Below are 23,104 nucleotides of genomic sequence, written 5' to 3' on the forward strand. Positions count from 1 at the left end.
ACTTATGAGAACTTCATTATTCATCTATATCTAGAAACCCAGACCCCTGTTGCTGACATCGCTACATTGATGTGATACATACAGTTACTTCATCATTATCTTATCATCATTTTATTTTTAACCACTTTTCTTATTTAAAAGTGGAATTATATTTAGTGGTGAATGAAGTTGTCTTGAGGTAATAATGACCAACATGTGGAAAGTTTCGTCTAACAAAGCTGAAAATATCAGAAATCTAAATTGATCCAGATAGCTCTCAGGCTCCTCATTAGCTGCTGAGCTAATTTTAGCAAGCAACATAAATGCACAGATGGACAAACAAGCTGCTGCTCCGCTCTGAATGTCCAAGTATCCCGATTATGATTTGTATATTTATGTATATTTCTAAGTATAACTAAGGGATTCCGATCTGCTAGTGTCAGCTGTCGGTCAGTGCTCGACTGCTATAGCTACAACATACTGAGCTGGATTATGGCAGTTAGCTATTGTTAGGAGTCGTCACTGTGGGATTGTTTAAAACAATCTGCACAGCTGTGATGATCTCATACACACCCATTTTTCTAGCCATTCTTCTGTCCCTATGTATCTCTCTATCTATATAGATGTAGCGAGGTATCTAACAAGTTTTTATCTAGGAGGATGAAGTCCCCATTCTCATTCTTAATTTTGATCAAATCTGATGGTCAGCATCTGGAGGTGGTTTCATCTGCCTCTGTTGTTGCACATCTGCTGTTCCTCACCTGTCCATTAGCTGCCATTGCATCCTGTTTATCACCTAATCCAATCAGGTGCCTGCTGTCTAGGGATGCATGATATATCGACTCAATATCGTTGTGATATCACGTTGCGCAATACTATATCGAAAGTGTTGCGATAAGTATGCAATATTTTGTGGAGCGATGCGTCCCGTCCGTTGACTGTGTGGCTTAGTTGTGTTCGATTTAGAGCTCGCTTGAAACGCTATAATGATCATGTTTCATTGGCCAGTTACCGTGCCACTTGCACATGTTAGTGCACATCAGCGCACGGGTCCACTACGTGACAAACCCTATGGAGCGAACCACCACGTGATGTGTGTGTGCATATTTTGATAGAGTGACAGTGTAAGTGAAGAAATAGAGACAACAAAATGGAACGAATCAGAGAAGCAGAAGAAAAGAAGGAGCTACAGAAGAGTGAAGGGAGTCAGAGGAGCAAAAGAAAGAACACAAAAGTAAGAAAATGAGTGTTGCTCAGGGAAAAGACAAAATAACAGAGATTGAAGAGGAAACTTTAGTGGCCAAAAGTAATGCCTCCTAGCTTGGAAATACTTTGGCTTTAAGCCAACAGATGTTTCACAGGCGTGTCGAATGGTGGTAAACCGTGCAATATATTAACTTGATACTTGTAGCTATTTTTCTTTTCATGCTGCCTTTCCACATCTTTAAAACCTATGCATGCTTCTTAAAATTGAACCAAATGACAGCTATGTATCACTGTATTACAGATTATAAGTGTGAGGTAAAAGAGACTTGGATATATGCTTTGACAAGCAATAGCCTTCCGTACACACTGTAGATTCTTGACTGTAATATGTTTTTACAGCACTGCAAGCTCATCTACTCTGACAGTCTAGCATATTGTGTACCACAGTCTGAAATCTGTGAGGAAGAGGCTGTGCTTATAATAATTTGTATTACTTTGCTTGAAAGAAAGTGGCTTCTCTGTCATCCTGAGTCACTGTTGGCATGTATTTGTGACATTAAACCTACTGTTTATTGTGCATTTGTTGCAACACCTGCTATACATTATATTTATATTGTTTCTTTGCATTCAAGTCTCATGAAAAGCAGTTAACACCAAAGCTATCCATCAATGAGAAAAAACTCCAAAGCTGCTCGAAAACACTCCAATTCCTTCACGCCCTCAGAGAACAGAGAGGCAATCTAAAGCTAATTATTATTAACAGCGTGCAACAATAGCAGTGTTTTTATTTATTTAATTTTTTTCAGGGAGCTACAGCATATCATTAATCCCACGGCAACTGATGCAGCTTCAATGTGAGGCTCAGCAGGTCCCCATTTGCGCCTCTGAACCAATCACTACACAACAGTTGAACTCAAGTAAATCCCTTCATGGCACAACAAGCAAGTACAATTAAGTGATTCTCTTCACACACATAGTACAATACTGTCTGTAACTCTTTGGAATATTTGAACATTGGGCCTTATGCAAGTTTCAAGTTTTTGTATTTTTTAAGCTATGTACCACTTTCAGTGTTTCAAAAGCCATGCAGCGCCGCTTCTATAATACAAATCTCCACGTGCACTTGATTGAGACTGTGCGCACAGACACACATACTGTACGCACTCATGCCTCAGGCCAAGGGACCCATCAATTAGAGTGGGTTCAGTCCAGTCATCATCATCTTCCTCTTTTCTTTTCTTTTTTCTCCCTCAGTGCACAGAAGTGGCACAATATGGACTCTCCCCTCTGAGCGCTTTAAATCTGGAGCACTTGCATAAGAGTCTATTTTATAGGCACGTAAGCAAAAATAAATCCCAGATTTTTTATGTCAAGGAGGGAAGGTGTGAAAGTCAGAAGGGTATTTTGGGTAGCAGAGATTGGCAGAATGAAGCTGAAGCCATCAGATCGTGTTTGTCTGCTGGTTTGTGTTTTGCTTTGTACCTCTGCTGTTCACTGTCCTCTAGACGAAGGCTGTCGTGCTCGTCAAGGAGCTACATTTACCTTGTGCTGTCAGATGTCATCTCAGGATGATGTTGGGCACAACACACACACACACACACACACACACACACACACACACACACACACACACACAGCTGTCTTTGAAGTCCTATTCACTATACAAGCTGTACCACTGTGATGTGCAACTAGAGGAGATTACCAAGAGATATTGTTGTTGTGTACCCTGATGTTGTAATTAAATGGCTTTAAACTCATTTAAAAAAAATGCGGCAATGTCTGTCAGTCCACCACTTTGTTCCTAAAAAATCTGCAAATGTTTTATGATGAAAGAAATACATTCAACGCATTTGTTTGATGTCAAGGATACACACAATGTGTTTTGTGAATAACAGTGGATGTAAATATAATTTCTGTTTACAATAAAACTCAACAGGGCACCTTTGAAATTGTCAATAAGTGCTGGTGTTAGCATTTAGCTCAAAGCTATGCTGTATAGCCTCACAGAGCCGCTAGCGTGGCTGTAGACTCCTATTCTTGTTAAAATATAAAAATGTATTTGCCTTAGCAGCCTAAATAATAATGTAGAGTGTACATTCAACATCTATTTTCCCTTTCTTTACTCCCAGTAATGTATGTTTACAACTTGTTTTGTAAGTGAATACACTGATGGACTCCTCTGGCCCGGGGTCAGGGCAGCGGCCATATTGATTTTGCTGTTTACAAAGACAGAAGCAAACAGGGCAGATTCTGAATGCCAACAGGAGTGACTTGAAAAAGGCATAGCCCGGAGGTATTTCAGTTTTTCCCGTCTCTGCCTTACTCTCTGTTTACCTTGAATGCATTTTACGCTCTCTGTGTTCTCACCATCACTGCCACTCTTCTGTCTGTCTGTGTCTCTCTCTCTCTCTCTCTCTCTTTATCTCACTTCCACATATTCTATTCTGCATGGATGAGTCATTTATGAATAAGATAAATACGAATCATGATGATCTGACAAACACAGCTGTTATGAAACTGAGGTCCATAAGAGACAGTGTTTGTTGTGGAGAAATTCTCTGCCGTAAAGCTATGGATTTCTCTGACAAGTTGATAAGTAATGCAATTAAATGGACTGCATGCCGCAGAACAGGGATTATTTATTCACGGCTAAAGCTAATTAAGTTTTTGTTACAGAAGCTTCCTCTGGGTCTTTTTATGGCATGTGTGTTGCGTTTTATCTCATTTATGTGAATTCCTGAGGAATATTGGCAGTGTGTAAATTATTGCATGGTGACTATCGTGTATTATATGTTTCAGGCTCTGATTTGAAAGGTTAGATTAGCACAGAATAGATGCAACAAAACTTGCGTCTAAAAAACACACAAAAGAAACATAGGCAAGCTATTCACTCGGGCTGTGCATGTATCTACCTGTCTACTTGAAACGTACGTGTGACAGATACACAGTCCATAATCTGATACAAAAACAATACAGAGATATAAGTAACGATACAGGACACAAATTATGACCTGAATCTGCAGCTACCCCCTCATTTTCAGCAACAGCAGGTAGCTGTTTTTTAGTGAAAAAGCTGTAAAAACCCTCTGTACGCTACCGTACTGTCAGTGCACATATCGCCTTGTTATATGAGTAGGCCTGTCACGATAGTCAGTAAATCAATTAATCGCACGATAAAAAAATGAGCTCGATAATTTTTCCGGCCGCGATAATTTCCATTTGTATGCTTGTTTGTTTTCCTTTCCTCTCTCTCTCTACCAAAGAGACTGGAGGACCACTCTCGGTTCCTTAGCGTAACGAGGAGTGAACCCTCTTGTCAGTCACATGGTCTTTGTGTGGGCGGGACTCCTGGCGGAGAGAGAGAGACAGAAAACGCTAGTTGAGAGTTGAAGCAGAGTTTCCCGCAGCACTTTGCAGTTAAGGCGGCGTCAAGTATATGAGCGATATCCGCCGTGTTACTCGGCGTCCCGTTTTCTCCTTTTCATTCCAAAGCACACAGTTGACAACCAGCAGGTGGAGACAGGCTCGGACATACACGCCGCTGTGGACTTGTCAGTCTTGCAAGCGGTTTCAGGAAAGTGGCTGCATGTGTCCGACAATGCACAGAACATTAACGGTACAAGCCTACAGCTGTCCGCTGACACGGAGTGTGGAAAGTGTGTCAGAGTTGCGCCTGTGTGTGTGTGTGTGTGTGTGTGTGTGTGTGTGTGTGTGTGTGTGTGTGTGTGTGTGTGTCGGCCCGCCCCCACGAAGCTCCGACCTGCACAGGAGTAGAAGCTGCACCTTCGCCAAAATGAAGACTGAAAGACAGAACTATTTTGGTATAAACATTTACTCGCCATGTGGCATATAGCCATATAGATAGATTTAATTTATTAATTATACATTATTTAAATTTAATATTTAGTGTTAAATAATGGTTAAATGTAGTACAGAGTCTGTAGTCTATTGCACAAAAACTCGAGGAATGCTGCAAACATTTGACAGCCAGTAGGCTATGAATTGCCTGGAAGAACATACGTGTCACAAAAGGCAATTCCACAACTGTACAACAGCGTGTAAGACGACATACTAAAGGAGATCAAAGACATATTGTGGATATTTAAAATGTCTTCCAGTTCCAGTGTTAAATATTCTTTAGAAATAAAAGTGTATAGATCTTTGAAAAGGTGTACCTGCATTATTATGCCATTATCATTATATTAGATGAAAATGGTCTCGGAACGACAATATTATCGTTTATCGCAATAATTTCTGGGACAATTTATCGTCCAGCAAAATTTGTTATCGTGACAGGCCTATATGATGATTACCTGTATATATGATTATATGATATATTATACCACTGCACATTATGAAGACTGCTTACGCACTGTGCTGTAAATGTCAGGCAGCAGTGGACCCCACACAGGGTTTCCTGCAGAAAATGTGTTAGTTAAGGTGGTAGGGTGGGGGTTTGTCGTAGAGTAATTCTCTGGAAGATGATAAGTCCCTTTGGAGTGGACTTTGGGCTTTTTCACTTTGTAAACCTATGACGTGCACAAAAATATATAATACACAATAAAGGAAAGGGGAAAAGCCAAAAAGAATAATATGAGCACTTTAAGTATTTCTAATACCCTGTTAAAACTCTAGAAAATGTAATAGAATATGAAATAATAAGAAAGCTAATTGTCTGAAAATCGGATTTTGTTTCTTGTTTGCAAAAAAAAAAAACTGTTTAAAATCAGCCTTCCACTTTCCTCCAATACATAATAGAAATACTGACGCTGAGAGTGGCAGAGCCTTGGCCTGTGTTCATATGTCACCTTCCACCTTTTCGTAATTGCCCACTGTATTTAAAGACAAAGGACTCAGCCATGAGGTGCTGGGGGGCAGAGCTGCTGATTTTTGCCATCTGTCAAGGGGGCTATTTTTCAGAGAACTTTTTGGGCCATGCTGAGTAGGATGTGTAAATAAAAGTAAAGAAACCACAAAAAAACGTATCCAATACCTTATTAATTTGGTGCTTAAAGATTCTCTTTCACAACCGGCAAGCATGTATTTTTTATGTATTAATTAAGTATAAATGCATGCATCAACAGGAACAATGAAATAAGACTGCAGCAGTTTTGGATTAGTCACTAATTGTCACAAAGTAGGGATTCAACTACTGCAAATCATTACTGGGCCATTAAAAAGCAGCTGTTGAAACTTCCAAAATGATTTTTTACCATGCAGAGACACAAATAGTTTTCTCCCTTTGTGCCAGAGGTTTGTAAATTGTGGGTGAACCTCACAACATGACCGCTGTCCTCTCAGATGACAGCTGACGAGGTGACCCTCAGCTTATCTTTAGGGGCTCTGCGTAATGTTCCGCAGCCTGGCACACAATCACCACGGATGAGCATTATTCTGTATCCTCGGGCCCCGGGAAAAGCAGATCTGCTGCACAGAGTCGTCACCCCCAACCCTACAGTTTATTTACCCTGATGGAGACTCGTGATTTAATTTGGCAAGATGGGAGTGTCCTCTTACCCTTGCCCTGTGCAGCTGGGACTCTCCTTCACATGGCCCTCCCTGGCCGCCTCTTCACCTGCCTGGCTTGCTTACACTGTGCCGAGTCACAAAATAAAATATTCTGCATCAGTCTGTTATTTAATGGTAGGAGCCAGAGAGGGACTTGCAAATGTTTGTTACCCCTGTTTCGTTCTCTCTCCCTTTCACCGTCACATTTGACTAAGACCTAAATCTGACAGATAATACATGTTTTGCTCATGATTTATTTCTTAGTGTAAGTAATGTTGGGATATGCATTTTCTGTGTACAACACTATCACTTTTTTAAAAGCCTAATGTAAAGGAGTAACATGAAATGAGTGGTTACTATTAATACTGTAATTGTTGCAAACTAAAGGTAACTTCAAACTCCTGGGAGAGGAGACTGGCTAAATTGTTTGAATTTCAGCCCAGAAACCTTGTGATATATGAAATATGAAAAAAATATATGAAAATGTACACTCATGTTTTTAATTTTGGCAGGTGGCACAATCATTTCAGCACTAGCAGTGCATGTGTTTATGTAAAGAATAAGTGCAATGTCATTACTGTATCTTGGCAAGCACAGGACCAAATATTGCTTTTCTTTTGTTTTACAGAATGCTGTGGGGAAGACATCTAGATAGTTTTTTAAAAACATCTTTTTAAGACTGACTGCACTTAATGCGCAGTCATCGTTGTGTAAATTAAACAGACTTTTTGCTTTTCCTCAAAACTTGTGAAGGGTCCGATGCCAACCTCGGGTCACTCTGCACAGCCATCCAGCCACTCTGTTCTCCTCCTTAAAAGGTTTTGGGGCGCTATACTGTAAAAACGTCACACTACCTTTACATTTGAGAAAAGTCAGTTATTTGCTCTCATCAGAGTTGAAATGCCAGGTCCAACAAAATGAACTAAACAAGTAGCCTTTCTAAATTATTACTGCTGCAAACGTGCTTGGTCAGGACATAGAGATGTCTTACAGCTGGTGATTATTAGATACACAGTATGTAAAAGTCATTCCAAAGCCATGTGCTTGCTGTCATTGGTACTGAGGAAATGTGTTTTTAAAGATTACTAACGGTCATGTAATTTGAATGGCTGCAGTGAGCCTTTCGGTGTGTTTACCTGGACAGCAATCTTTGCTTATCAGGGAAAAAACGTAGTTATTGAAGATGCACCGATTGACTGCCTGGTGACTGGAATTGGCCAATTTTCACGTGATCATCTAGTGTTTCCTCTATGTTGATTTTACGGTAAAATTTCTGCTGCCACGGTATCAGAAATAGGGCTGACGCACAACAGGGTTTCCGCTATGCACACCGCACACCGCCACTCCTTCAGCTGTTTATGAACAGTCATAAAGTCATAATTACACGACTCTGCAGAGCCTTCTGCTCTACTGAACTCAAGCGAACTGTCATCCACTCTCTCTCCCCTTTAGGGTGCTTTTAGGGTGAGCAACTGCAACAGTGACAGGACGTCATCACTCGCGAAGTCATGGCAACCAAATAAACAACAGGGCGAGTACTACTTGTCACTCTTAGGCAAGTGACAAACAGCGACAAAAGCCGCAACATGATATCAGCACTCACGCGGGTCCCGTGAAATATGACAGCTACAGTGGAAAATAGCATTGTGGACACTGAAGTTGATGAATTTATTTATCATTTAATATTATAATATAATATTAAATATTTATTTGTTCATCAGACCCCAGCTGAGACAAGAAGCTAACGTTAGCGAACGTTGCGGTCCCTTTGACTCCCCGCTGCAGGAGAAGCTGTATTCCTCCGACACGCTGTATTAACGTTACTGTTTTAAAACCGTTTTCCAGGTTAGTGGGGGTGCATACCGCTCAAAACCAACATTAGAAATGTAGCTAGTAATGTTCACTTTTGTTTTGTTGTGAAACTGTGTGTAAAATGAGCGGTGACGTAAAATCACCAGTTTCAGGTACCGTCTATTTGCTGGATGATTTCAAGGTAACGGTCGGTACATTAGCAGATAGGCTAAGCCCGTTGACAGCGACGTTATTGTTCTTAGTTTGGCACAATGTTTCTGACCGTAGTAGTGGTCATAGTGACTGAAAGTGTGATGTGAGATGCTACAAAGAAACTACATGCTGTTTTCAGGTAATGTTACATTTTGACGTTCAACACGTCAAAATGTTGACGTGTTGAACGTAAAGTGTGCTGTAAAGTGGTTAGAAAAAATGAAATCGGAACTGGCTAAAATCGGTATTGGCAGGTCAAACTCTATGAAAAATCGGAATTGCCTAGAAAATTGTCATCGGTGCATCACTAGTAGTGATTACTGATAGTGTGTGCAGATGTGAGTCAGAGGACGAATAAACCTTAATAAATCTTAATAGCCAATCCTTTTTACAGTATAGATCACCTTCCCGGTTTTGTCTTTTGGTTTTGTTTTAGTTTTGTCTTTCTCTCATTGTGCTGTGTTTTTTGATTTACATTCTTTCCCTCTTGTTATTTATTAAACTGTTTGCATATAATAATATTATATTCTCTCTCTCTGTTAAATTAAACTGCTGTGGATATTGTTAAGAAACCATAACACTACTTGAACTCTAAACAAGATAACATGGAGCCATTGCATGTCCTTGTCTGAGCACGGTGTGTTCATGCCCTCTCAGACCAGATAGGGGAGACGTCATCAACTTTGACAAGATAAATAACTCTCGACACCAACTCTTGTATCATGATTATCACATTCTACGTTGTATTACAAAAGCTGCTGTAGAGAGCTTTTCGTTAGGTCATTGTCTGTACTATTCCGTAGTGCGGAGAAGGCCTCCTCGTTGGGTTCTCGAGTAAAATGTCTCTGTCTATCATTTAATAATGAAAATATTCTAACAATTCTATTTTTGCTTTATGCATTTATATTTGTGTGTGTGTGTGTGTGTTTTATTTGTTATTTTGCAAGAAGCTGCTCTGGTGTACATGTTGTACATTTTGCAGCCTTATTGCACAACTTCATCATGCTTGTGGTACCTTTCGGCACACTGTGCTTTTATTTAAAGTAGCTTTTCATTCAAAGCCCTTAAGAACTATAATTCTTTTGTTTAGTAAAAGTAAATCTGAGTCATTTTAACATCTGTTATCATAAACAAAGATCAAGCTTTTAACTTTTCACTCTGTTATTTGCTCTTTGATTAAAGTACCGATTAAATTGGGAAATGTCACATTCTTAATAACTTTAACATGTATTAAGCTCCAAGTTTCTATGGTGACAACCAGCACTGCTGGGTGTGAGGGATTATCTTTATTTTATCTCGTCATGCACCTAGAGGGAAAAAGAGGAGCTTCGGCATGATGGGTAATTACACTGCTAGATTGACTGCTTTGCTGGTTTTATTAAATCTCCCTAAAGCTGAGACACTTAGTACATGTATCCAACCCTCTGTCTGTGACAGTGCTGATAGGAGGATAGAACTGGGATGAGAATCCATTTATATTCAATTCTTATAGAAATATTCAGTATAATTCAACGTATCCTATTACATTTCCAGTCAGTCTGCACTGATCATTGTTATAGCAGTGCTGTTATTTATCTGTTTGGATGCTTCAGTACCCTGTTCAGTTTAACAAACATACCAACAGTATTATCTCCCCGAGATGTTGTATTCATTGTGCGGCAGCGTCAGAGTTTGTAACTCCCCTCATATGTTATTTCTACTTTTATCGGACATCCTCCTCACACCTTGGCCCCCCAGTGCCATGTCACACAATAGAGTCAGACCAGGTCTATTTACTTCCCAAAATTGCAGTCGCCTGAAAATGAAATATCTTATCATGTCTGAGCAGCCTGAGCCGAAGCACCTAGAATTTAGGGTTTACATGTTAATGAGGGGATTCTGAGCAAACAGTTAAACCTATCGAAGAGCCTGTGTCTTTGTTGGAAGCCGCCCTAAAACACAGTAACAGTGCATGTCTGGGTTTAATGTGTTTGTCCTACTTTAAAACATAATTTCTAGTTTATAATTAAAAGAGGAGCCTCAAAGTTTTACTAGAAGAAAATTCATTTTAGTCCTGTCAAATATTTCAGAACTCTGTCGGACGAAGATGGATGGATGTCGGTGTCACCTGGAGGTGATGGACCACCTTTTTGAATGTGTATGCATTTATTACCTAAGTGGACAGTTACATTATCATGGAGGTAGTCTACGGTATTCACGACATTCCACTTTCGGGATTGCTCTCGTTTTGCCGGAAATTCCGCCGGATGTCACTCTTTTCGGATGTCCGTTTTCGGATGTCCCGTTACCTTCCGTTTTCTTTGTGTTGGCATTTTAAACTCTGGTCGATTTATGAGGACTATGGGTAACTGCTCCTCAGATCTCTTCAGGGTAAATCCAGACAGCTAGCTAGACTATCTGTCCAATCTGAGTTTTCTCTTGCACGACTAAAACAACTTTTGAACGTACACACGTTCCACCTAAACAAGTTCCTTCCCAAGGCTATTTTGCAGCAGCATCGTGGCTCCTCTCGGTGCTTGGCACCGCCCAAGACGATTGTGATTGATTTAAAGAAATGCCAATAATGCCATGTTGTAGGCTAACACACTACTGTACAGGCCTACCCCTCTGCTCTGCTGTGTGTGAAGTGGGCATCGCCGTTCAGAATGCCGTCCATCTTCCAAAATGCAAAACTTGCAAATAAATAAATTTATAAATTAATTTATATTAATACATTTAGCTTGAACCTGCATGGCATTTTATCTGGTTTACCGGGGGCGTAGTTCGGTTTAACTTAGGTCCTCCTGCAATACCGAAACTATTCAACATGTGAATAGAGATACAAATACTTGGGGCTGGGTTTGCGCTGTCCCTGTAGAATGTTACCTGCTGTGACTGTGAATGTGTTGAAAATGTAAAAAGTTGTATGTTTTATCTAACTCATGTACATTATTTGGCAGTGGACGCATTAGTAAGTATAAATTATTAAGGTTTATGTCAATATTTTTGCCATGCTTGTATGATAAAAACTTGTGAAGCTATTAATCTAAATAGGCCTACATAGTAAATTTATTTTAATCCTCCTGACCGCAGTGGGTTAAGTCAAGTTTTGTGTGTGACTTTCACTTTGCACTACTGTATGGTATTGCTAATTTTACTTGAGTAGAATATCTGAGAACGTCTTGCAACACTGAGCATAAGTTTTCTTATTTTGTATGAAAGTTAGCAACTAGAGGAAGTTTGCTCACACTGAGAAAAAAATGGGTCACAGACAAATCATCCATTGATTTAAACTACTTTATGAACAACAGTGCTGTTTGGTACGTGAACAAGTGGACAAGACATTGATTAAAGCTGTTCATAGCTTTTCAGCTGTCTAAAACACTTTTTGAAAGACATCAGGAATACAAAAAGAAGTTCCATTGTTGATAAGTTGTGGGCTTTGGAGTATTTTTTTATAAATCCAACATACCAACACACACTTTTCAGAATGCATTGGCATGTTGTTGGACTGAAAGTTTCCTTGAGTCAAAAGTTTGTGACATTGTAGAATGAATAAACATCTGTGAGCATGTTATCTCGTACTTCAATGTCATCTAAAATTCTATTTTACCTTCTTCCTTCAGAGAACAATACAAAAAGTAATGCAAAGTTCAGCTGAACTTGAGATGTTTTTGTATTGGACTCCGTAAAGCGGCACCCCAATTTGGATAGATGTACAGCTGCTGTGATAAAACCAGTAAAAAATAAGTTAAAAATGCTCCGAAGCATTTGATTAATCATTCTGACAACAAAATGAAAAACACATATTTGTTTAGAAACCAGAAATTGTCAGAAATGGAAAACTGCACGTCTCTTATAGCACTTACCCACTGCTAGTACCAGCTCTGCTCGGCTTGACTCGACTCGGCTGCGCTGCCCCGTCATCCATTTTCCATTGCTGATTTAGTACCGCCTCATGTGTGAGGCGAGCGTGGCTATTCGTCATAGCGACGCCGCAGGAAACTGCCGTGACCCTGTGAACACGACACACACACAGAACGTCGAAGGCGTGTTGTTTCTGATTCTCCGCATGTGGCTGTTGCCAGAAGACAAATTTTGTTTCATAAGAAGCTGGAGGCAGCAAAAAAAAACACCGCTGGCTAAACTATTTAAACATGGCGGGTTTGTTCAGGACACCCCCATCTGTCGCTAGCAATGATGACGCAGTGATTAGTGACGATTCTCTCTGACCAATCAGTAGTCTGCAGGTTTTCACGTCACCTTTTGGTATCGCCTCAGCTCGCTTGGAACCTCGACGGAGGTGATACTAAAAAAAGTACCTGTTAGCAGGTACCAGGGACTTTTTTTTTCATAATGAGTCGAGCAGGTACCATGTAATGGAAAAACACCATTAGTTCCACATTTCTTTTGGTTTTCAGGGCTCATTAGCTAAACTATTTATTATATACTATATAAAGTTTACAACTACATCCTAAACTTATAACTAAACGTACAGTAACACTACAGACAAAAAGGTAGAGCCAAGAACTGTTATTAATGTCATACATCTTCAAAACTTAAAAAAAAAAAAAAGTAAGCTTGGCTCTCCTGAAAGCTGTGGTGACAGCTTATCCCCAGATAATACCAGCGGTTGATTTCTCTTAAAGTTATGTGGAGGTGTGCACACTGAAAGTGAAAATGAAAAAAAGAAATGAACAATGCTATGAAAAGAAAATACTGCCCAGAGAGTAGCTTTACTGTTTTATTCATGTAACCAGAACAAAAGTAACTTTCAAATTTGCCATCAGTGGCAGAAGTTGCGCAGAAAGAAACGTATTGACTTGAACTCTGATTGGTGAAGAGATAGGAACATTGCACTGCTGAACATTTTGCCTCTTCCCTTTCTTGTTGAATATATTCAGACTTTAAAAAAAAAAAATCTATATGGATGAATCCATCTGCGCTAACAACTGCAATTACTGTCAGCTTGAGATCCGACAGTGCAAAGCCATTTGAGCCTTTCCAAAAACATTTTATATTTCCTTTGCTTCTTTTTAAAACATTCAACAGAATAGTGATGTTCTTTGAATGGATGCACTTGCTGTGGCTGTGTATCAGCTAAACCAAACAATTGGTTCAGTTGCCTTGTTAATAGGCTTGAAGTTGCTGATGAAGTCTAGAGCTAGATTGCTCAATTAGAAATAATTTTAGCTTTTGATGTCATATTGATGTGATGTCTTTACCTTAGAAACATTTGTAGCACCAATTATGATGAATAGTAGTAAGTCTCTTATACTGTATGTGATACTATGTAACACTTCAAAACCAGTTACTGTCACTAGTTGCAATTATCTCCGTGAAAACACCAAGGCTAAAACATGAAATGATTGTCCCTCCACAGTTTGAAGACTTTTCCCACAACAGCTTCAGTGTCCTTTAGCTCAACTTCCCATATAAAACCACTGCTAGCGAAAGCACTTCATAAAAACACTCAGCAGGTGGAAGTCCACCCCATTGCCCTCAGCACAGCCCTCCAATATAACCTGGACTTCATCTCACCACATAAAACAGCTGTTTGATATTCCCCACCATAAATGAAACATACTCTGTGTTTTTGCAAAACCGGCTCGTCTCTGCCCTCTGGTTTGATTCAAGAGCCTCTGCTCCATCTTTATGCAAGGCACACTGATGAAGCAGCCACTTATCATTAGGTTGCTGCCATTGTTATACATCAAGGTTTCATGTTATCAGCTAATATATGCATTATTAATCCACACGAGGTACTGCGCTATGTCTTTATGCATACCGATTAGAGGGGGGAGATATTAATTCCTTCCCACGCCTGGGCCTGTAGCAATTATTACATAATCGCCTGATCACGATTATTTGAGCTGACAGCGACCATTTTGCAAAATCGTTTGATTCCACGATCAAGGGAATTTAAAGGCAACGTTACAAATGTGGTGAAAAATAGGAAGTGAATTATTCATTCGTTGGGTAAATAAAATGTCTACCTGAGCGCAAGGCCTCAATGTCAGTAAATAAAACATGGAAAAAGAGAGGCTGTCTAGATCTTACTGCTGTTGGACAGGTTCTTCTGTTCCAGCTCATATGAGACCATATTTGTTGCTTTCCAACTAAGGAATGTGATGACAGAGAGGTGCCAATACAGGTCACTTGATTCATCGGAGAGTCTCTCCTACAGGTGCAGCAGTGTGTTTGACAGCTCTGGAGAAAGTTGTGCTGGAATTAATGCTTCCAGCCATCTTTTTCTATTAAGATAATTCACATAAAATGTTTGAATGGAAGCATGGTGTTATAAGAGTAGCATGGGTCAGCTCAGAGCAGAGAGGTGAGGGCAATCAGAGAAGAGAATAAATCAGCATTAAGTTGTCTAGTAGTAGTAAAATAAACGGTGTAACCTCAAAGTGAGCATGAACTACCCAAACCCGGTTAACGGAACGGTTAACACAGGCTTTGTATGTTGTTTGTATTACGCTGTCTACAGAATATCATAATGTTTTTAGATGAAGGTTTTGGCTATATAAACCTTATGACTCTGATGTAGAAATGTATTCATAGTTCTTTGCCAGATTTCACCCACTGATTGCTGTAGTACCATCACATCACTTGACAAATGTGTACTCTATACAGTAATTATATACCCACAGTGGTGGAAGAAATATTCAGATCTTTTACTTAAGTACGTAGAAGTAGCAATACCACAGTGTAGAAATACTCTGTTAGAAGTAAAATTCCTACATTCAAAAAGTTACTTAAGTTTAAGTACAAAAGTATTAGCATAAAAATAAACTCAAAGTACCAAAAGTAAAAGTACTTATTATGCAGAATGGCCCATATCAGAATAATGTACATTATATTAACGGGTTATAATTATCGATCTATTAATAAATGTACATTACTTGTTTCTTTCTTGTTTGCTTGTGAATTTCACCAAGGGATCAATCAAGTCTCACCTTTATCCAAATGAATAGACCATGATTTATTTGGTGATTATATTTTGTGTTATTAATATGAATCTGACAAGTAACAAGTAACAAATGTTGTCATGTAAATGTAAAAGGAGTACAAGGTTGTGTTGTGTGAAAGGCTGCAAGCAATTCCAAAAGTCTATAAATAGTATTTATCCTTTAAAGTATTACACAGGCTGTCTGTTGTAGCCTTAAACAGGGTGGCATCCCTGTAGTAGTCAATAATCCCTCCCAAGAATTCAAGGCAGAGTCCCACATATTACAGCAATGGCAAGCAGCAGATGATTCGCTGCATTAGAGACTGTGAAGAAGAAGAAGAGAAAAGGGAGGAAGGGAGGGAGCGAGGGTTGGGGTGGAGATTGTTGAGCTGTTGCTCCGTGTTATGTGTCGTGTAGAAGCAGACTGGAGGGAAGAGGAGGAGGTATCCGACAGCAGAGAAAAGCTGAAACCCCCGGGGGCAGGTTTGTGTCAGCCACATGCTCCGACCGGTCCTCACTGAGCCAGGCCTTTTGTTATGCTGATTTACTCAGCCTTTTGTCCAAGACACTGATGGAGCGTGTGTGCGTGTGTGTGTGTGTGTGTGTGTGTGTGTGTGTGTGTGTGTGTGTGTGTGTGTGTGTGTGTGTGTGTTTGTGTGAGAGAGAGAGAGAACAGGACAAGAAAGAGAGACTCACAGAGTTTACAACATATGTGTAGAGTAGACAAATCAAAATTCACATTCAGGGGATAGCAGCACCTTGCAATATCTTACCATCCTATACAATACTTACTCAATAAATACAACCCATTCACAAAACTGAAAGTATTGATGAGACAGGGTGAGAATGTTGTTGATCCAAGTCTGGTAATTTTTTTTTAGGATGTTTTGTTACGTTGGATTATTATTCAATATATGTTAACTTTGCAGATGCAGGTGTATAGAGATGTGTTGTCGTCACAAACAGCTGTTTGATGATGATGACATTTATTGTTCCAGCTGAAAGACTTGTTCAAATCAACATTAGTCCTGGCAGTGGTGGTCACTGACAGTAGGTTCAATATAATAGACAAAAAAGGCAACAACATAACACATTACAGAAAGGTTCACTGGAAGATGCAATGTTTGGGAAATGCTGGAGGTAGCTGAAAGGTCTGACTTTTGTCACTCACAAAGAAAATACGGAGGCTTAAAACATGCTAATTTATACCCAAAAAAGGGGGAATTTTTGAATGGTTATTTTGTCTACCCTCTGTATACTCATAGTGCACAAGTAAAGAAAATGCTAAAAAATAAATAAAGCAACAGGTTTCAATTTTGTAAATTAATTATATATAGGTCTACAATAAAATAAAAATAATTTTATTATTGATTAATTGTTTAATTGTTTGGCCTTTAAATGTCAGAAAATAGTACAACAATACACATTGCAGTTTCCCAGAACGGACGGTAATATATCTATAAATGTCTAAAACCCAAATTTACAAATGATTAAAAAACAGAGGAAAGCTGCAAATCCTCACATTGGAGAAGCAGGAACCAGAGATTGTTTGGAGCTTAACTGTTGTAGCTCTAGTATTTACTCAAAATATAGAAATGATGAAAGGAAATGATTATAGAAGGGACAAAGGGAAAGAAGGACAGAAGAGTGTGGAAGGAAGGGTGGAAACAAAGAAATAAAGAAAGAGAGAAGCTGATGCTGCCACAGGGTGCTGTCAGGATGAGAAGTGAACCTAATCAAGAGTATTGTAGAGTGAGAGTGTAACAGAGAGAGAGAGAGAGAGAGAGGATGACAGAAGGTGTCCCTCTCCCCATTGTCCAGCCCCCAACTTTGACGTCACAGGCTGAGACACACAAAACAAGCGGCTCTCAGCTGAGCTCCTCACTTGATTTCCACTTGCACACTCTCCAAAGCAAGTCGCGATACTTGCCTTCATACCCGCTCAGCCCTGAGCCGGTGTGCGTAGGCGTGCAGTCATCTCTACACCAAAACATTGCACTCCAGCAACAAGAAAACCACTTGGTCGCTCACTCCTCTGGACCTGAAACAGGCTCTGTCTCTTGTGAGTGATGCCTAATTCTGTGTGAGGCTTCCGACGGGAGCAAACGGAAGAAAAAGGAGCGCTCCGACTCCCAACCCTGAACTCAGACCCCCGTCCCAAAAAGCAGCAGATGTGACAAAAGAGGAGAGGCGGAGAAAGAGAAACACAATCTCCCCCCACCCCTCCTTCCATCTGGGAGAACAATACCCAGCCTCCAGTTGGAGAGGGTCAGCTTTTGTCCCTCTCCCCACGATCCCGCTGAAGAGAGCGAGCAGACACGCTGACACATTGACCTGCTGCTGTGAGAGGAGAACACGGTGCAGAACAGTTGCTACGCTCGGCACAGTTTTAATTCAGTACTTGGACAGCTCCTGAGAGACGACCAGCGCAAGTGAGTGTTTCCATGAGTGAGTAGACTCTACTCTACTGTTTTGTTTCGGAGACCAAGAACCACAGATGCAGCCCCCGTGTACGCTCCAGCCCGGCCCCTGTGGCCCCTCTCCATCCCTGGGATCGCAGAGCAGCACTGTCGGCTTCCATCAGCTGGAAGAGAAGCAGCTTTTTGAGAAGTTTTGGAAGGGGACTTTCAAGGCCGTGGCCACCCCGAGACCGGAGAGCGTCATCGTGGCCAGCATCACCGCCCACAGGAGGGTGACCAAGTGAGTTCTCTACTTCCTTATTGCAGGCAAAGAACAACAGCCCCCCCCCCCCATTTGAATGTTGTGTTTGCTGTCCAGCTGCTTCAGTGAGAGTTGTCAAAGATTGCTCTTTGCTTCTGTTTTTTGAGGACGCTAAAACATGCTTGTACAGAACATCAGCAAGTGGTTATGTAGTGATTGCCAAGAGGGACAATATGTTTACTGATGCCAGAACCACTACACCTTTTTGTGTCAAATACAGTATGTATCCTTGTTGTGTGCACATTCCCAAAGCTTCTATTATCTATCTATCTAACTAACTATCTATCTAACTCTGTCTGTTGTTACAGAAAAGCTAGTTCTCCAGTTGAAAAAGTCATATTAGATGTCTAGGTGGCATAAAACTATGTTTCAACAGCTTTTCTATGACTATTCTTTAACATGTTAGCTTTGATATAGACACCTTGACATATTTTGACCCGCAAATCTGTGCTTTCTAACTCAAATAACTCAAAATATGTCTTTGGTGTTGATTTATCACCAAACATTTGTCATCATTTGTATATATTCTCTCTTCGCTTTTACGGCAAAACACAGCTGGCATGAAGAGTGTGGCGTTCAGTTAATTGTCCCTTTTAAAGGTCACATGGCAGCATCTTCATGCCTCTAATGTCACTGTCATGTCCTCTCTTTTCCCTTGTGACATGGCTTTGGGCCAGAATCTGTTGAAGGAGCAACATGTCACGTGTTTGTTCCTCCACTTTCAATCCTCCGACCAAGGTTAGCTGTAGCACTTACAGCCTAAGAGGGGAGGAGAGGCAAGGATGAATATCTGTTGCCCTTTCTCCTCCTTATCCGTTCTTTTTATCCCATCTTTGCTCCCGTGTGTGCGATCTTGAACTTCATCCATGCACTGCTCTGCCTGCTGTGTCTATTCGTCAAACACTGCACAACAGAGGCAGTGACACTGCTTTGCCTTTGAGAAACGCTTACAGTATATGAAACAGAACACGTAATGAATGTTAAAAAATGTAGAACATTTACACAACCACACTTGCAGAAATACACATTTGCGCATGCATACTTGCCTATCAAATGATGTTGCATGCTTGGATAACCTTTGAATGGTTTTGACACCCACTATCAACTTTCTCTTATGTGAAATTAGCTATGTTAATGAGGATTAGAATGGCCCATTTCATCCTACATCGGCACAAGCAGTGCAACACACTGAACCAGATAATGTGTCTTTAATGGGTTCTATTAGAGCAGGACCGTAATGCTGCACATGGCCTGGTTATAAAAGATTGTATTAGCTTGTAGGATATGACAAAAATAACACTTTATTGCAAGAATAGGACCAAATATGCCTTTTTTCGTTGTGTCCCAGCTCAGCGATCAAACCACATAACTGCAGCCCTAATTTTTTCCGTCAATGAACCATAACCTGTAACAGACGATAGATTCCAAACTATTTGGGGAAATCGTTTAAGAAACGGAGCAAATTAACCCACAAAAAACAAACTTTAATGTGGCTGGCTGCCATGAATTGAGCAACCTTTTTTGAAATAGCCGTAGACTCTGGAGCGGAGCCCAACTGTCTCTTCAGCTTTAGCTTCTCTAGGAAGGAAGCTCTCCTCAAGTGGCTTTGCCCCTCCACAGGCTCTGGGTGACAGTGACGATGATGGCAGCATGGCAGGGGCAGTCGAGAATGAACGTCCACAGAGAGCAGACATAATGTTGCTAATTCGCCCAGGTCTGTTAGTCGAGGAAGACAGCAGGATCTCAGTCGTCCACCGTCTCTGTGTATATTTGCAGGAGGGTGAAATGCAGAGGGACTTTTGGGTGATACAGATTGTAAATAATGAGTAAAACACAACAAAACAAACACAACACCCAGAGAATATGAATGCATGAGGAGGCCCAGGGGTCCTTCCTCCCTCCCTCCTTGCTGCACTGTTGATTTTGCCCAAGCAAAATGCGACTGGGGACTGCTTAGACCAGTGGTTCCCAACCTTTTTTCCTTGGCGCCCCCCATACTTATGTCTAAGAAAAGCTGAGCCCCACCTCCGAAACCAAAGTTGAGGTAACTCTCGAGATAGAGCCTTACTTTCTTTTTTAATACAGAGGAGTCATCAGCACTTTTACATTTCTCCGCTATGTTTCATTCATAACATAGTGATGCCATGGCGGCAGGAAAAATGAGGATGATAGCAGCTAGCAGCTGACCTGATGACAGCAAGGGTCACAGGTTAAGAGGTCCCGGAGGTTTGGCCTACTAAGTAGGCTGCCTACAATTTTTAGCAATTACAAAAATATATAGTTTTTAATACCGACTTATACCGTATACATTATATATTCTAGTGTATTAACTTGCGCACCCCCTGTGATCTTTGCCGCCCCGCTGAGGGGTCCCCGGACCCCAGGTTGGGAACCACTGGCTTAGACCATCAGAATGTGTGGCCTTAGGCTTGCTCCTCTACATCTTTCTCTCCAAGAGGAAACATCATTATTCACTGTGGTTAACTGAAGGGTGATGAACAATTGCAGTTAAAGTGAGGGGGCATCATGTAGAACAAGCAGAGAGGGAGAGAAAAGCGGAGACAGAGGGGGAGCCACCGGGAGATGTTTCATGTTCAATCAGCACAGGGCTTTTTTCTGTCTGTACTGTCCTCACCCTTGCTTTCAGTTATCCTCCTCCTCTCTCTCTTTACTCCTGAAATAAAAAATGTTTGAGGTGCCCGTGAGCCACAGAGGAGTAATTAGAGTTTGTTCTCCCTCTGTCCTCCCTGTCTCCTCCTCTTCAGGCCAGTTACACAGTGGAGGGGAGGAGTTCACTGGCTCTGTGCAGCGGCTTTGCTCCAAACCATTATGACCCTGCAAGCTGTTTTGTTCATGGGGGGGGTCCTCATTAAATATGCAGCATGGCTTTGGTGCAACTTTGGTGTGTGTGTGTGTGTGTGTGTGTGTGTGTGTGTGTGTGTGTGAGAGCGTGCGTGTGTGTGAGCGTGTGTGTGTGTGTGCTTGTGGCTGCAATGTTAGTGGGGTCTTGTCCAACTGTGGCAGATGGCAGGCTTGAGAGAATGCAATGCAAGGGAGGGGGGACATTATGTGTGTGTGTGTGTGTACGTGCGTGTGCGTGTGTGTGTGTGTTAGGGGTTTCAAGCCTCTTACCTCAGCAGATGCTGGTTTAACGAGGAAGAGAGGAAAAGGGTTTGAAGGGGCTTGTACACTGACAGCACCAGTGGGAATATACAGTGGGGTGGACAAAATAACAGGAACACCTTAGAACAGAATGCAGTGCAATCCATCTGAAATGGTCTTCTCAAACATGGATCACAGGAATATTTAATGCAGAGCTGTCCAGTTTCAACATGCTTTTACAGTAAAACCAACAGAGTAAACAGGACTGTAGAAATGCTGAATTAATTAGATTACATGGAGGATTTACAAGTGCAACACATAATATAAAAGTAAAACAATGAAGAGCACAGAAAAATAGATATAGACTTTTTTAGGAAAAGGCTGTGTGTGAATTTGAATGAGTGATTTAAAAGATGCTGCAGTGTTGACTAGTACTTGGACTGGGAGTGACAAAGCTGAGGGGCACAGACTGAAAAGGCCCTGTCACCTTGGGTAACAAAGCAACTGGTTGGAACAACTAGGAGACCCCTGCCCGAGGATCTCAGTGGGGATTAACATATCAACAATACCTAGGGGCCTGACCATGCAAAGCCTTAAAATATACAAGCAAAATCTTAAAATCAATTCTAAAACCCACAAGAAGCCACTGCAAAGATCCAAGTGGGAGTGATGTGATCTAATTTTCTAGAGTTTTTAAAAGCCATTTTTGGATGAGCTGACCTTCTCATCGCCATTATTTTTTTGCCATGTCGCCAAATGTTTCCATGTCGCGATAAACAAGAATGTTTTTGTGTCCAACCCCTGTGTGGTTGTAGTGGATACAATTAGTCTTGGGTTTGGATTTCTTACGGTGGCCACCTCTTTTAAAGAACGCTGGAAATTGTCCACACATAAACACAAATACGGACATAAAATGTTCTGAGAGTGGGAATAAATTACTAGAGAATACAGAGTCTCAAAAACATCAAGGAGTATCCGCCAGATCTCCCCCGCGGACAAAGAATTTCTCTCTTTCGTTCTCTTTCTCTCTGCGAGAATGGCAAACATGATTTAGTGACGGACGAGGGGTTTGTCTGCCATTATATATCTCTGTCTGCTCTTCTGCTCTCTTCATCGCTGACTATCTTTACTCGACTTCTGTCCCTCTCCCTTACGCCAGTATCTCTCTCCTTCCTTCTCTCAGTATCTTTTCAGTGTGCGTTAACTCTCCCTCGCTGTGTCTGTGTCATATTACTCAGAGCACACAGGATGCGGCTGCTGAGGCATGCTGACAAGACAGTAGGAGATGATGCCGACTCCCCTGGCAGGAATCAGACTCATCACCACAATGGATTCACATTCAATATTGATTCCCGCATAGCCAATCCATTTGAATCAAAACAGCGTCTGTGGCTTAACACTTTATACAGTGTTCCAGTGTGTTTTACAGCATGATGCATTTTGTCTGTCACAGGAATACGAGCTATAACAGAGATGCTAATTGGTGGAGATGATTTATATTTGGCATTGATTTCTGCACAGTTAATCAATTGGAATCAAGCCAGTGTCTCATGATTAACACCTGATACACTGTAACGGGGTGCAGATTAGGAGGTATTTAAGGAAACCAAGATAAGTTAATAATAAAAAAATAATCAAAAGTTAATAATATTT

At 40.9% G+C, this 23,104-nt stretch overlaps 1 protein-coding gene across 1 annotated transcript in view; it reads left to right on the forward strand.

The window, feature by feature from the left end:
- Nucleotides 1–18,125: 18,125 nt before the first annotated feature.
- srrm4 (serine/arginine repetitive matrix 4) overlaps nt 18,126–23,104 on the forward strand; it is a 58,087-nt gene continuing 53,108 nt past the window's right edge. Inside the window, exon 1 of the mRNA XM_078249808.1 lies at nt 18,126–18,328. Coding sequence (XP_078105934.1) covers nt 18,126–18,328 — 203 coding nt within the window. The remainder of the gene's footprint in view (nt 18,329–23,104) is intronic.

This window comes from Sander vitreus, chromosome 5 (genome assembly GCF_031162955.1).
Source record: "Sander vitreus isolate 19-12246 chromosome 5, sanVit1, whole genome shotgun sequence".
Lineage (NCBI taxonomy): Eukaryota > Metazoa > Chordata > Actinopteri > Perciformes > Percidae > Sander > Sander vitreus.